This window comes from Mobula hypostoma, chromosome 30 (assembly GCF_963921235.1).
Source record: "Mobula hypostoma chromosome 30, sMobHyp1.1, whole genome shotgun sequence".
NCBI lineage: Eukaryota > Metazoa > Chordata > Chondrichthyes > Myliobatiformes > Myliobatidae > Mobula > Mobula hypostoma.
Window position 1 is genome coordinate 9,046,989 of NC_086126.1, and position 16,186 is coordinate 9,063,174.

Genomic DNA, 16,186 nt, shown 5'->3' on the forward strand with positions numbered 1-16,186 from the left:
GGACAGGCCTCCAGCTTCCATTCCCTGGCCCGGACTCGCAGAAAGCAGCCCTCAGACTTCCAGATCCCACCAGCCCGGGGGCCTCAACCATCGGGCCCCTGCTTCTGAACTCACTAACGTCACTCCTCGGCCTTTGGTATCGAACCCCAGACTCACAGATCACGGTTTGGACCAGACCTGCAGAGGCTTCCGACATCCCTGGCCTGGACTCACAGACACTCAGACATTGGGCCTCCGGCTTCAGGACTGGGAGAGATCAGTCAACGACTTCCGGTCTTATCACCTCCAGTCTCCGAGCTGCAGGCTTCGACTGCACAGCAGACCTCCAGCTCTGGGACTTACCGAGCTTGGGGAGTCACCGGCGCTCGTCCATGAGGCCTTCTGACTGGACTTCCGTTCATCAGGATCACTGGCCTCCTCACAAAGAGTGTTCTGACCTGGACTCCTGGCTCCCGCTTACCCTCGACCCCAAACCCCAACCTAACCCCCTATCTCCCCGCACTGTCCCCAAAACCAGCCCTATGAGCTTGAAGAGAATATAATAAGTCTAAGCCACAACAGCCCAGCGACATCTTGACCTGAACACCGGCTACTGCCCCCGATTCATCATTCAAAACCATTATGGCTGATCTATTTGTAATCACATAATATTCCTGCACATTAAGAGTAATATTTCATCCTCTTGCCAGTCAAGAATCTGCCTCTGCCTTAGAGATGTTCGAAGGCTCCACTTCACCTGGCGTTTATGGAGGGCGGTGTGGCTCGTTGGGCTGAAAGGGCCTGGTCCACACCATATCAGACACCAACAGAATCAACAAACTCATTCGTAAGGCCAGTGATGTTGTGGGGATGGAACTGGACTCTCTGACGGTGGTGTCTGAAAAGAGGATGCTGTCTAAGTTGCACGCCATCTTGGACAATGTCTCCCACCCACTACATAACGTACTGGTTGGGCACAGGAGTACATTCAGCCAGAGACTCATTCCACCGAGATGCAGCACAGAGCGTCATAGGAAGTCATTCCTGCCTGTGGCCATCAAACCTTACAACTCCTCTCTTGGAGGGTCAGACACCCTGAGCCAATAGGCTGGTCCTGGACTTATTTCCATCTGGCATAATTTACATATTACTATTTAATTATTTATGGTTTTATATTGCTATATTTATACTCTATTCTTGGTTGGTGCAACTGTAACGTAACCCAATTTCCCTCGGGATCAATAAAGTATGTCTATCTATCTATCTCTATTAATTAATTAATTGATTGGTTGATTAATTAATTAATAAGTGAGGTCCAGAGACCTTTTGAGAGGAAGAAATGTTGCCTCACCTACTTTTAAACAGCGACCCCCTGGTTCTAGATCCTCCCTCAAGAGAAACATTCACTCCCCATCCATCTGCCTTGAGCTTTCGAGAGGGGAGGCGGTTACGTGTTTCAATCAGGTCCCGTTTCACTCCTTCTAAACTGCGGCGGGTACCAACGTACCCAGCCCTTCCTCATGAGAAAGCGCTCACGCCCCCGGCGTTCTCATTGCTCCCCTCAGGGAGGAGGTACAGGAGCTTGAAGGCACTCACCCAACGTTTCGCCAGCAGTGCAGCGGACAATCCCAGCGGTGCGCGGTATATGCTCTGTGGGTGCGCCGTGGTCCTGGGGGGGGGGACGTCGTTCCGATGGTGGGGTCCTTGATGATGGATGCTGCTTTCCTGCGACGGTGTTGCGTGTAGATGTGCTCAACAATGGGGAGGGCTTTACCCGTGGTATCCCGAGCGGGCTTTCCCTCAGGTTCCTTATACAGGAAGAGGCCATTTGGCCCATCAGTTCCAGTCCGGCTCTCATTTCAATGAGCAACCTCATTTTCCCACAGTTCCCTCCTAAAGTTCAAAGTACAAGATAATAAGAGGAATAGATAGAGTGGATAGCCAGCGCCTCTTCCCCAGGGCACCACTGCTCCATACAAGAGGACATGGCTTTAAGGTAAGGGGTGGGAAGTTCAAGGGGGATATTAGAGGAAGGTTTTTTACTCAGGGTGGTTGGTGCACGGAATGCACTGCCTGAGTCAGTGGTGGAGGCAGATACACTAGTGAAATTTCAGAGACTACTAGACAGGTATATGGAGGAATTTAAGGTGGGGGCTTATATGGGAGGCAGGGTTTGAGGGTCGGCACAACATTGTGGGCCCAAGGGTCTGTACTGTGCTGTACTATTCTATGTTCTATGTAAATCTTATTATAGAGTACACATGTGTCACCACATACAACCCTGAGATTCATTTTCCTGTGGGCATACTCAGCAAATCTATAGAATAGTAACTGTAAACAGGATCAGTGAAAGATCAACCAGAGTGCAGAAGACAACAGACTGTGCAAATGCAAATATCAATAAATAGTAATAAATAACAAGAACACGAGATAAAGAGACTTTAAAGTGAGATCCTTGGTTGTGGGAACATCTCAATAGATGAGTGTAGTTATCCCCTTTTGTTCAAGAGCCTGATGGCTGAGGGGTAGTAACTGTTCCTGAACCTGGTGGTGTGAGTCCTGAGGCTCTTGTACCTTCTACGAGGAGAGAGCATGGCCTGGGTGGTGGGGATCTCTGATGATGGATGTTGCTTTCCTACAACAGTGTTTCATGTCGATGTGCTCAGTGGTTGGGAGGGCTTTACCCGTGATGTACTGGGGTGAATCCACTACCTTTTGTTAGATTTTCCGTTCAAAGGCATTGGTGTTGCCGTACCAGCAAGTCAACACACTCTCCATTACACATCTATCGAAGTTTGTCAAAGTTTCTGATGTTATGCGGCACCTCAGTTGACTCCTGAGGAAGTAGAGGCGTTGTGCACGCGCGAGGGTGTGAGGGAGGAATGTGGCTCGTCCTGCAGTGGCTGTTCTCTTGTGTTCCGTGTTGATCTGCTGATCCTTGCGATGTTGGCACCGTAATGTGTGGCGACAGTTCCGGGCTGCCCCCGACTGCGTTGGCTGTTGGCACAAGCGACGATCTTCCCTGAACGCCTCGGTGTACACGTGTTAAATAAACCTGAACCTCGAGAATCTTCTCCTCGCTAATTCCCGCCGTCGCCCCCACGGTGGTTACCGTCTCTGAGTCAGAAAATCACGGGCTGGAACCGGAGGCTCGGAGGCGCGATATGCGGCGACTCCTCAGCCGAAAAGGAGGGTCTGAAAAGTCTCTCGGGTGAGACGTTAAGCTGAGACTCCGACCCGCTCGGACTTCCTCCGAGTAATCGCGAAAGATCGGGCAACGCCACACCGGAGAGCAGAATCATTCTGGCGAGGCTTAGCGTCGGGCTGCGAGATGACACCTCAGCTGGAGATGCAGGGGGAGTACAAGCCAGGAGCCCCAGCACTTGGAAAGGTCCAAGTCTCTCTCTGGAGCTGAGATCAAGAAGAAATTAATTGCTTCCGGTCTGCAGGAGGCTCTTCAGTAGTAATTGGGACAGTTAGAGAGTAAATGTCTCAAATGTGTGTCGCAAATGAGCACTTGAGATCATATTAAGACCCACAGAGCCAGAGGTTGGACACACTCAGAGATTAGTGTCAGCTGTAAAAGGAGCACATCACTTTACAAACTGCCCATTAGGGTTTTGCCCGCTCCAGCTGAGGTTCTCACATAGGTGTCATTGCCCGCTTCTGTGCCCAGTGGAGTGGAAGCAAAGGCCTGTGAAAAGTCTGTGGGCTAATACAAACTAATGAATGATTGGTGCAATTTGTTCATCGCGCTGAGCAAAGGTGCCTATCTTTGAAGATAGCTCTAAGATAGCTCAAACATTCGAGGTCGGCCGAGGCGCGACAAGCGAAGGAGTGAGTGAGGGCATTGGCTGAGGAGGAGCGGTTGATTTAAAACCCGGTCGGGACCAGCCTGCAACACAAGCGTTCGAGGTCGGCCGAGGTGCGACAAGTGAAACGAATTAGTCAAAGAAATCAGCCAATATAATCGAGGTTTGCTCTAGGGGAGCGGCCTTGTCGAGGGAAGTGCCTTGCGAGAAAAGTGCGAGTCTTTGTCTCGAGAGTCTTCGGCGAGGAGGCTGAGGGAGGAGACCAGGCCACAGTTGGAGACGGTGAGAACTGGTGAGGAAATGACAGGTCAACTGATTCAGCGTGCTGCCTGCATGATGTGGGAGGTCAGGGACGTTGACGGTGCCTCTGGCTGCTACAAATGTGGAAAGTGTGCCCAGGTTCAGCTCCTGAAGGACCGTGTTGCGGCACTGGAGAGGCAACTGGATGACCTCAGGTTCATCCGGGAAACCGAGAGTTTCCTGGACAGGACCTGCAGCAAGATTGTTACACCGAAGAGACCGGATGAGAGAAGGTGGGGGGGGGCGACGATGAGGAAGGGGTACAGGAGACCCCGGGGGATGTGCCTCTTGAAAACAGGTTCACCCTCTTGGAAGCTGTCGGGACAGAAGGCAGAGCCAGTCTGAGAGGCGGACAGGTCTGCGAGTCAAAAATTGGCGCTGAAACAAAGCCGAGGAGACAGAAGTCAGGCAGAGCCGTGGTAGTAGGGGACTCCATAGTGAGAGGTACAGAAAGGGATTCCTGCTGCAACAGGCGGGATTTAAGGATGGTGTGTTGCCTCCCTGGTGCCAGGACCCAGGACGTCACAGACCGATTACAGGGCATCCTCAAGGGAGAAGGTGAACAGCTGGAAGTGGTGGTGCATGTCGGCACAAATGCCGTCGGGAGGAAGAGGAAAGAAATTCTGCAGCGTGACTTCAGAGAACTGGGAAGAAGGCTGAAGAGCAGGACCTCCAGGGTGGTTATCTCGGGTTTGCTTCCAGTTCCTTGTGCTGGAGAGGAGAGGAACAGGGAGATAGCGGACCTGAATGTGTGGTTGAGGGGCTGGTGTGGGAGGCAGAGATTTAGATCCCTGGACCACTGGGATCTGTTTTGGGGTAAGGATGAATTGTACAGAAGGGACGGGTTGCATCTTAACAGACGGGGGACCAGCATTCTGGCAGGCAGGTTTGCCACTGCTACCCGGGTGTGTTTAAACTAAGTAGTGGCGGGAGGGGACAAACTGGAAATATGAGGATGGAGTTAAAGGGAAAGTGAGAATAAGAAAAGTTAAGAAAGGCAACAGAATTGACGGGGCAGAAAGCTCAGGAGGGGATCGGAGAGTATGGCCAAGTGAAAGGTGAGGGGAGTAAAAGTACTACTTTAAAAGGATTAAAGGTATTATATATAAATGCACGGAGTATAAGAAATAAAGTGGATGAGCTTGAGGCTCAGTTGGAAATTGGCAAGTATGATGTTGTAGGAATAACAGAGACATGGCTGCAAGAGGACCAGGCCTGGGAAATGAATATTCAAGGGTATACGTCCTATCGAAAGGACAGACAGGTGGGCAGAGGGGGTGGGGTGGCTCTGTTGGTGAGGAATGAAATTCAGTTCCTTGCGAGGGGGGACATAGAATCAGGAGATGTAGAGTCAGTATGGATAGAACTGAGAAACTGTAAGGGCAAAAAGACCCTAATGGGAGTTATCTACAGACCCCCAAACAATAGCCTAGATATAGGGTGCTAGTTAAATCAAGAGTTAAAATTGGCATGTCGCAAAGGTAATACTACGGTTGTTATGGGGGATTTCAACATGCAGGTAGACTGGGAAAATCAGGTTGGTACTGGACCCCAAGAAAGGGAGTTTGTGGAGAGCCTCAGAGATGGATTCTTAGAGCAGCTTGTATTAGAGCCTACCAGGGAGAAGGCAATTCTGGATTTAGTGTTGTGTAATGAGCCAGATTTGATAAGGGAACTTGAGGTACAGGAGCCATTAGGAGGTAGTGAGCATAATGTGGTAAATTTTAATCTACAATTTGAGAGGGAGAAGGGAAAATCGGAAGTGTCAGTATTGCAGTTGAACAAAGGGGACTATGGAGCCATGAGGGAGGAGCTGGCCAAAGTTGACTGGAAAGATACCCTAGCAGGGATGACAGTGGAACAACAATGGCAGGTATTTCTGGGAATAATACAGAAGGTGCAGGGTCAGTTCATTCCAAAGAGGAAGAAAGGGGCGACCGTGGATGACAAGGGAAATCAAGGACAGTATAAAAATAAAAGAGAGGAAGTATAACATAGCAAAGCTGAGTAGGAAGCCAGAGGATTGGGAGGCTTTTAAGGAGCAACAGAAGATAACTAAAAAGGCAATACAGGGGGAAAAGATGAGGTACGAAGGTAAGCTAGCCAAGAATATAAAGGAGGATAGTAAAAGCTTCTTGAGGTATGTGAAGAGATAAAAATTAGTTAAGACCAAAGTTGGGCCCTTGAAGACAGAAACAGGTGAAATTATTATGGGGAACTAGGAAATGGCAGACGAGCTGAACAGGTACTTTGGATCTGTCTTCACTCAGGAAGACACAAACAATCTCCCAGATGTAATAGTGGCCAGAGGACCCAGGGTAACAGGGGAACTGAAGGAAATTTGCATTAGGCAGAAAATGGTGTTGGGTAAACTGTTGGGACTGAAGGCTGATAAATCCCCACGGCCTGATGGTCTGCATTCCAGGGTACTTAAGGAGGTGGCTCTAGAAATCATGGACACATTAGTAATCATTTTCCAATGTTCTATAGATTCAGGATCAGTTCCTGCGGATTGGAGGGTAGCTAATGTTATCCCACTTTTTAAGAAATGAGGGAGAGAGAAAACAGGCAATTATAGACCAGTTGGTCTGACATCAGTGGTGGGGAAGATGTTGGAGTCAGTTATAAAAGATGAAATAGCGGCATATTTGGATAGCAGTAGCAGGATAGGTCTGAGTCAGCATGGATTTACGAGGGGGAAATCATGCTTCACTAATCTTCTGGAATTTTTTGAGGTTGTAACTCTGAAAATGGACATGGGAAAGCCAGTGGATGTAGTGTACCTGGACTTTCAGAAAGCCTTTGATAAGGTCCCACATAGGAGGTTAGTGGGCAAAATTAGAGCACATGGTATTGGGGGTAGGGTACTGAAATGGATAGAAAATTGGTTGGCAGACAGGAAACAAAGAGTAGGGATTAACGGGTCCTTTTCGGAATGGCAGCCAGTGACTAGTGGGGTACCGCAAGGCTCGGTACTGGGACCGCAGCTATTTATAATACACATTAATGATTTAGATGAAGGGATTAAAAGTAACATTAGCAAATTTGCAGATGATGCAAAGCTGGGTGACAGTGTGAAATGTGAAGAGGATGTTATGAGAATGCAGAGTGACTTGGACAGGTTGGGTAAGTGGGCAAATGCATGGCAGATGCAGTTTAATGTGGATAAATGTGAGGTTATCCACTTTGGTGGCAAGAACAGGAAGGCAGATTACTATCTGAATGGTGTCAAGTTAGGAAAAGGGGAAGTAACAATGAGATCTAGGTGTCCTTGTTCATCGGTCACTGAAAGTAAGCATGCAGGTACAGCAGGCAGAGAAGAAAGCTAATGGCATGTTGGCCTTCATAACAAGGGGAGTTGAGTATAGGAGCAAAGAGGTCCTTCTGCAGTTGTACAAGGCCCTGGTGAGACCCCACCTGGAGTATTGTGTGCAGTTTTGGTCTCCAAATTTGAGGAAGGACATTCTTGCTATGGAGGGAGTGCAGCGTAGGTTCACTGGGTTAATTCCAGGGATGGTGGGAATGTCATATGTTGAAAGATTGGAGCGACTAGGCTTGTATACACTGGAGTTTAGAAGAATGAGAGGGGATCTGATTGAAACATGTAAGATTATTAAGGGATTGGACACGCTAGAGGCAGGAAACATGTTCCCGATGTTGGGGGAGTCCAGAACCAGAGGCCACAGTTTAAGAATAAGGGGTAGACCATTTAGAATGGAGTTGAGGAAAAACTTTTTCACACAGAAGGTTGTGGTTCTGTGGAATGCTCTGCCTCAGAAGGCAGTGGAGGCCAATTCTCTGGATTCTTTCAAGAAAGAGTTAGATAGAGCTCTTAAAGATAGCGGAGTGAAGGGATATGGGGAGAAGACAGGAACTGGATACTGATTGTGGATGATCAGCCATGATCACAGTGAATGGCGGTGCTGGCTCAAAGGGCCGAATGGCCTACTCCTGCACCTATTGTCTGTTGTCCAATACCAGTGTTCCAGTGACCAAAATCAAAAGCGCCAGTGACCTTTTCATGGTCGGGGGTGGGAGGGTAGTGTAGTGGCTGGCGTGACACTTTAAACTGCCAGTGATCGAGGTTCATCTCCTGCCGCTGTTCGTAAGGAGTTTGTACGTTCTCCCCGTGACCGCACGGGTTTCCTCCAGGTACCCCAGTTTCCGCCCATGTTCCAACGACACACGGGTTGTGGCTAGCAAGCTAGGTTGGCGACTGTTGCGGGCTGCCCCCAGCGCAATCCTTGGACGATTCAAGGCTCGGAGTAAATTTATTATCGAAGTACGTATAGGTCACCATATGCTACCTTGAGATTCCTTTTCTTGCAGGCATTCACTGTAAAACGCAAAGAAATACGTTAGAAACACAATAAAAAAATGCACGCAAATAGACCGATAAACAACCAACGTGCAAAAGGAGACAAATTGTACGAATGCAAGAATTTAGAAGATTGAGGGGGGATCTGATTGAAACATATAAAATCCTAAAGGGATTGGACAGGCTAGATGCAGGAAGATTGTTCCCGATGTTGGGGAAGTCCAGAACGAGGGGTCACAGTTTGAGGATAGAGGGGAAGCCTTTTAGGACCAAGATGAGGAAAAACTTCTTCACACAGAGAGTGGTGAATCTGTGGAATTCTCTGCCACAGGAAACAGTTGAGGCCAGTTCATTGGCTATATTTAAGAGGGAGTTAGATATGGCCCTTGTGGCTAAAGGGATCGGAGGGTATGGAGAGAAGGCAGGTATAGGGTTCTGAGTTGGATGATCAGCCATGATCGTAATGAATGGCGGTGCAGACTCGAAGGGCCAAAAGACCTACTCCTGCACCTATTTTCTATGTTTCTATGTTTCTATAACAATTAATAAACAAATAATGCTGAGGACTTGAGTTGTTGATTCCTTGAGAGTTAGTCCAACAAGTGTGTTGCTCGTTGAAGCAAACTGTACTTTTCACGGCACACTTGTGGCCACTTTATCAAGCACGCCTGCACCTTGGCTCGTTAATGCAACTATCCAGTCAGCCAATCACGTGGCAGCAGCTCAAAGCATCAAAGCACGGAGATGTGGTCACGAGGTTCAGTTGTCGTTCAGGCCAAAAATCAGAATGGGGGAAGAAATGTGATTTCAGTGACTTTGACTGTGGGATGATTGTTGACGCCGTAAGACCATGAGATATAGGAGCAGAATTAGGCCACTTAGCAAGAATTAGTCTCCTCTGCCATTTCATTATGGCTGATTCATTTCCCTCTCAGACCCAATCCCCTGCTTTCTCCCCGTAACCCTTCATGCCCTGACGAATCAAGCTCTGCTTTCGATCTACCTAAAGACTAGGCCTCTACAGCCGCCTGTGGCAACGAATTCCACAGATTCACCACCCTCTAGCTAGAGAAATTCCTCCTCACCTCTGTTCTGTAAGGACTCCCCTCTATTCTGAGGCTGTGGTCTTAGACTCAGCTAGACGGGGTGGTTTGAGTGTCTGAGAAACTGCTGATCTCCCGGGATCCTCGCGCACAAGTCTCTAGAGTTTACAGAAAATGGTGCGAGAAGTGAAAAAGCATCCAGTCAGCAACAATTCTGTGGGTGAAAAACGCCTTGTTAATGAGAGAGGTCAGAGGAGAATGGCCAGTCTGGTTTGAGCCAGTAAGGAAGGCTCAAATAACCACCCATTTCCACAGTGGTGTACAGAAGAGCATCTCTGAACGCACAACACTTTGAACATTGTTCAAGGATGGGCTACAGCAGCAGAAAACCGTGAACATACGCCCAGTGGCCACTTGATTAGGTACAGGAGTTACGTGGAGTTTGAAAGTACACGTGGCAAATTAAGCCGCTCTCCTTTTTTTTTGTAAATCTGCACAATTATAACATGTCAACATTATTTGCATGTGTATGGGGAACCGCACAACCAACATTTTGGCTCACGGTGGTCTCTGTTTTCTTCCACCCAACCCCCTACAGATGTCATCCACACAGTGGGACCGATCGTACGGGGGAAAGAAAGGCTTCCCGAAAAGGTCCTGCAAAGCTGCTACGAAACCAGCCTGATGCTCGCCCGCGAAAATAACCTGCGAACCATAGTAAGTCACTGTACCGCGCACCAGCGAGCACGATTAGAGCGGAATTTGGCGTCCTCTTCCACACGGGGCCGTGGTTGAACACGCTTCCCCCCACAGAAGTTTGACTAACTGTGCCTTCAGCTCCTCGGTATGGGTGTAGACTCAAGACTGACCCTTAAAGGGGGGGGTCACTTCACCGGACCACAAACTTCTTTGAAAGTGTTGCTTCCTCAGTAATTGCTTTTGTTTATGATAGTCCTCTTGAAGCTGAACACAAATATGATTTCAGACTACCTGTATCACGTAGGAATTTGGAGAAACAAGAAATTAACTTTTATTGACTATAATGCGTTTAATTGCATAACGGTGTTGTAGAAGACTGAGAGGAGATTTGATCGGTATAGATAGAATAAATGCAAGCAGGCTTTTCTAACTGAGGATGGGTGCGACTACCACCAGAGGTCATGGGTTAAGGGTGAAAGGTGAGAAGTTTAAGAGGAACATGAGGGGAAACTTCTTCTCTCGGAGAGGATCATGAGAATAGTCCAAGTGAGCTAAAATGTTTTGTTTGTGATTTTCATCTGTACTTTCACGTCTGAGGCTTCTTGTTTAAGTGTCCAACAATAATCAGCCATCATTGATGGATTACAGCTGCCCTGATACTGTTTCTCCGTGACCGCAATATCCTGGTGAAACCTTTCACCGTGCTCGTTCACTGACAGCTCCAAGATTAGCAGGGAAGAAGTCTAAATGGGATAAAACAGAAAAGGAATCTTTAGTGACAAGTTGCACTTCATGGTTTTTTCTGCACTGAAGCATGTTGTCATCCAGCTGTGCGTAGTTCGGTGCTCTGTAGTTGCCAAGGAAATTTTCAAAAACATCCTTGAATACCTTCCATGCGATTTTCTCCGGTCCCACTAGAAGTTCTTCGAATTGCCTGTCACTGATGACCTGTTTGACCTGTGGACCAACAAAAATGCCTACCTTAATCTTGGCATCAGTTATTCTGACTTGAATTATGAATTGAAATAGCAAAAATGTACAGGCGATTTCAAAAAAAATTGTGTGTGAAAGGGTGTCTGGGCAGCCTCCAACCTGATGGCATGAACATCGATTTCTCCCACTTCCAGTAATGTTCCCCCCCCTACTTCACCATTCCCCATTCTCATTTTCCTCTCACCTTATCTCTTTACCGGCCAATTACCTCCCTCCCTCTCATGCTCCTCCCCCTCTTCTTTTTTCCACGGCCTCCTGTCCTTTCCTATCAGATTCTCCCTTCTCCAATCCTGTATCTCTTCCACCGATCAACTTCCCAGCTCTTCACTTCACCCCCTCCCCCAACCACCAACCTCCCCCAAGTTTCACCTATCGCCTTGTGGTTCTTCCTCCCTTCCCCCCACCTTCTAACTCCTCACCTTTTTTTCTCCAGTCCTGATGAAGGGTCTCAGCCCAAAATGTCAACTGTTTACTCTTTTCCATAGATGCTGCCTGGCCTGCTGAGTCCCTCCAGGTGTGTGAGTGTATGTTGCTTGGATTTCCAGCCTCTGCAGATTTTCTCTTGAGCGTGAGGGAAATTCCGTGGCGGTTTTCATGGTCAGCAGCCCAAAATTCAAAAGGAACATCCAAACTATTCCGGAAGCGTGATCTTTATTGTCCAGCCAGCAGGTGGCGTAGTGGCATCAGCACCGGACTTCGGAGCTAAGGCTCCTGAGTTCGAATCCAGCCGGCTCCCTTGCACACTTTCTATCCGTGCTGGATTGAGCGTCAAGCTAGCAACTCGGCCTCGTAAAAAAAAAATTGCCTGCTACAGAAACATCAACAGTAAAAAGTTGATGGCCTATGCTCTCTCTCATGATGATCTTTGTTGTCCGATGCCATTTAACCATCGGTGGTGCGCAAGTGGAACAGGTCAAAAGCTTTAAGTTCCTCCAGGTTAATATCACAAATGACCTGACTTGGTCCAACCAAGCAGAGTCCGCTGCCAAGAAGGCCCACCAGCGCCTTTACTTCCTGAGAAAACTAAAGAAATTTGGCTTATCCCCTAAAACCTTCACTAATTTTTATAGATGCACCGTAGAAAGCATTCTTCCAGGGTGCATCACAACCTGGTATGGAAGTTGTCCTGTCCAAGACCAAAAGAAGCTGCAGAAGATTGTGAACACAGCGCAGCACATCACACAAAGCAATCTTCCGTCCTTGGACTCACTTTACACCGCACGCTGTCGGAGCAGTGCTGCTGGGATAATCAAGAACATGGCCCACCCAGCCAACACACTTTTCGTCCCTCTTCCCTCCGGGAGAAGGCTCAGGAGCTTGAAGACTCGTACGGCCAGATTTGGGAACAGCTTCTTTCCAACTGTGATAAGACTGCTGAACGGATCCTGACCCGGATCTGGGCCGTACCCTTCAAATATCCGGACCTGCCCCTCGGTTTTTTTGCACTACCTGACTTTCCCTTTTCTATTTTCTATTTATGATTTATAATTTAAATTTTTAATATTTACTCATTTTAACTATTTTTAATATTTTTATATTTAATATTTGTAATCCAGGGAGTGGGAAGCGCAGAATCAAATATCACTGTGATGATTGTACGTTCTAGTACCAATTGTTTGGCGACAGTAAAGTATAAAGTATAACCTTTGGACAAAATTGAATAACTGGCACAGTAGCACTGATTTTAAAGAATGGGACAAAGGGGGTGAGAAGAGAGAGGACCATCGCCCAGAAAATCACAAAAAAGAATCAATTTGCATGGAGCTAAGGAGGTGTATGTAGATCAGCGTGCTGAGGAACAAATGAAGATTTAGATAATTTCAAAGATTCAAAGTACATTTATTATCGAAGCATGCATGCAGTATACAACCCTGAGATTCATCTTCCTCACAGACAGCCACGAAACAACGAAACACCATGGAACCCGTGCGCAAAGAAAAAAACAAAATGTGCAACCATCAAAAAGAATCGAGCGAAAATCACAGAATATAAAATATAAAGACGAAAGAGTCCAGGCGTCACGACATGAAGTGGGGGGTCCAGTCCACAAACCATGTCAATTAAATATTGCCCAAGACCCAGGACTCCAGCACAATCCTGGAGCAGCTTCGAGCAAGAGGGAGAAAGAGAGAGAGACCGTTGCACATAGATACCTTCTTCCAGCAGCTCCGAGCGAGAGGGAGAGAGAGAGAGACCCTTCGGGCCCAGTGAGCGAGAGGCTGCGACACTGCGCTGAACACTCGCTTGCCTTCTGCGCTGGCCTCAGCGCTTTCCAACCTTTCTCAACATTGGATCGGAGAGAAATGGAGTCAAGCTTAGGCCTGCGTCCCGTCTCCAGGCTTCTCGGCCTTGAGGCCGCACGCTTCCTCACCGAGCACCCTCAGAGATGGCGAAGCACCAGATCGCTCAATTGGCACTGTTTAATGAGAAAGGGTTAGTTAATTAGATTATTAGATTAGATTCGATTATGAGGACAGGCAGTCCTCTTTTATTGTTATTTAGCAATGACTAAAGCCCGTGGCTAAGTGGTTAAGGCATTCCACTAGCGACCTGAAGGTCATGAGTTCGAGCCTCAGCTGAGGCAGCTTGTTGTGTCCTTGAGCAAGGCACTTAACCACACATTGCTCTAGTGTCTGTGTGAGGAGTGGCTCCTGACACAGACTTCCAATCTGCGCCTTACAAGGCATGAAAATGCCCAACACAGGTCTCATGGTCTGAGTCAACATTCCTCCGTTACCCATAGCCCTCTATTTTTCTAATCTCCATGTCCCTATCCAGATCTCCTATCGTATCCACCTCCACCACCATCACTGGCAGTCCTTTCAATGCACTCACCACTCTCTACGTATAAAACTTACCCCTGACATCCCCTCTGTACCTACTCCCAAGCAGTTTAAAACTGTGCCCTCTCATGTTAGCCATTTCAGCTCTGGGAAAAAGCCTCTGGCTATCCACACGATCAATGCCTCTAATCATCTTATACACCTCTATCAGGTCTCCTCTCATCCTCTGTCGCTCCAAGGAGAAAAGGCCGAGTTCACTCAACCTATTCTCATAAAGCACGCTCGCCAATCCAGGCTACATCCTTGTGAATCTCCTCTGCACCCTTTCTATGGTTTCCACATCCTTCCTGTAGTGAGACAACCAGAACTGAGCACAGTACTCCAAGTGGGGTTTGACCAGGGTCCTATATAGCTGCAACATTACCTCTCAGCTCTTGAACTCAGTCCCACGATTGATGAAAGCCAATGCACCGTATGCCTTCTTAACCACAGAATCAACCTGCTTTGAATGTTCCCTGGACTCGGACCCCAAGATCCCTCTGATCCTCCACACTGCCAAGTGTCTTACTATTAATACTATATTCTGCCATCGTATTTGACCTACCAAGGTGAACCACTTCACACTTATCTGGGTCGAATTCCATAAGCCGCTCGTGGCAGCAAATTCCACAGATTTACCACCCTCTGACTAAAGTAATTTCTCCGCATCTCAGTTCTAAAAGGACGTCCTTCAATACTGAGGGACGGGTGTCTGTTCCCTCATCTTACCCCTCCTGAAGTCCACAATTAGTTCTTTGGCCTTACCGATGCTGAGTTCAAGGTTGTTGCTGCGACACCACTCAACGAGCTGGTATATCTCGCTCCTGTACGCCCTCTCATCACCATCTGGTTACATTTGTTTATTTGTTTATTGAGATTTAACGCGGTGCAAGCCCTTCCAGACCTTTGAGCCACGCTGCCCAGCAACGCCAAGCTTAATCACAGGATAATTTACCAATTGACCTACCAACCGGTACGACTTTTGGCCCGTGGGAGGAAACCAGGGCACCCGGAGGAAACCCACGCGGTCACGGGGAGAACGTATAAACTCCTTACAGGCAGTAGCGAGAATTGAACCAGGGTCGGTGGTGCTGTAACGTGTCGTGCTGACCGCTACGCTACCGTGCCGCCCCATACCAATCCTCCTCAAACTCGCAATGAAATATGGCTGCCATCTTGCCTTCTTTGTAGCTGCCTCAGTGTATTGGGCCCAGGACAGATCCTCGGAGATAGGGACACCCAGGAACTTGAAATTGCTCTCTCTTGATGGAATGGCGGAGGAGACTCCCAAAGATGGCTCATGGCTCAAGTCTGCTCCCACTTCGTACGTCAATTTGATACTACAGTACCACGTAGACTGATACATTGTGTGCAGCATGCTTTGGTATAGTCGCTGTTAAACATTAGCCTTCCTCTTTCAGTCTTTGACATGTACCTTCCTTAAGTGAGTCTTGCAGTGGATATTCCTCGAGCTTAGAGCAGAATTAGGCCATTTCAGCCCATTGAGTCTGCTCTGCTATTCCATCGTGGCTGATCCCGGATCCCACTCAACCCCATACACCTGCCTTCTCTCCATATCCTTTGATGCCCTGACTGATCAGGAAACGATCAACTTCTGCCTTAAGTATACGCGCAGACTTGGCCTCCGCCGCAGTCTGTGGCAGAGCATTCCGCAGATTTACTACTCTCTGGCTAAAAAAATTCCTCCTTACCTCTGTCATAAAAGGTCGCCACTCAATTTTGAGGCTGTGCCCTCTAGTTCTGGATAGCCACACTGTAGGAAACATCTTCTGCACAACCACCCTATCCAGTCCTTTCAACATTTGGTAGATATCAATGAGATCCCTCCCCCTGCATTCCTCTAAATTCCAGTGAGTACCGGCCCAAAGCTGCCAAACACTCCTCATATGTTAACCCCTTCATTCCTGGAATCATCCTCATGAACCTCCTCTGGACTCTTTCCAATGACAACACATCCTTTCTGAGATATGGGGCCCAAAACTGTTGACAATACTCCAAGTGTGGCCTGACCAGCGTCTTATAAAGCCTCAGCATTATCCCCTTATTTTTATATTCTATTCCCCTTGAAATGAATGCCAACATTGCATTTGCCTTCTTTACCACAGACTCAACCTGTAAATTAACCTTCTGGGAGTCTTACACAAGGCCTCCTAGGTTCCTCTGTACCTCTAATGTTTGGCGCATGGGCCATTGATTCTC

The 16,186-nt window shown here is 47.9% G+C and overlaps 1 protein-coding gene across 2 annotated transcripts in view; it reads left to right on the plus strand.

Annotated features, from left to right (window-relative positions):
• LOC134339694 (ADP-ribose glycohydrolase MACROD2-like) overlaps window positions 1-16,186 on the plus strand; it is a 494,638-nt gene that overhangs the window by 372,174 nt on the left and 106,278 nt on the right. For both annotated transcript variants that reach the window (XM_063036408.1, XM_063036409.1), the window contains exon 2: window positions 10,051-10,169. In XM_063036408.1, coding sequence (XP_062892478.1) covers window positions 10,051-10,169 — 119 coding nt within the window. The remainder of the gene's footprint in view (window positions 1-10,050; window positions 10,170-16,186) is intronic.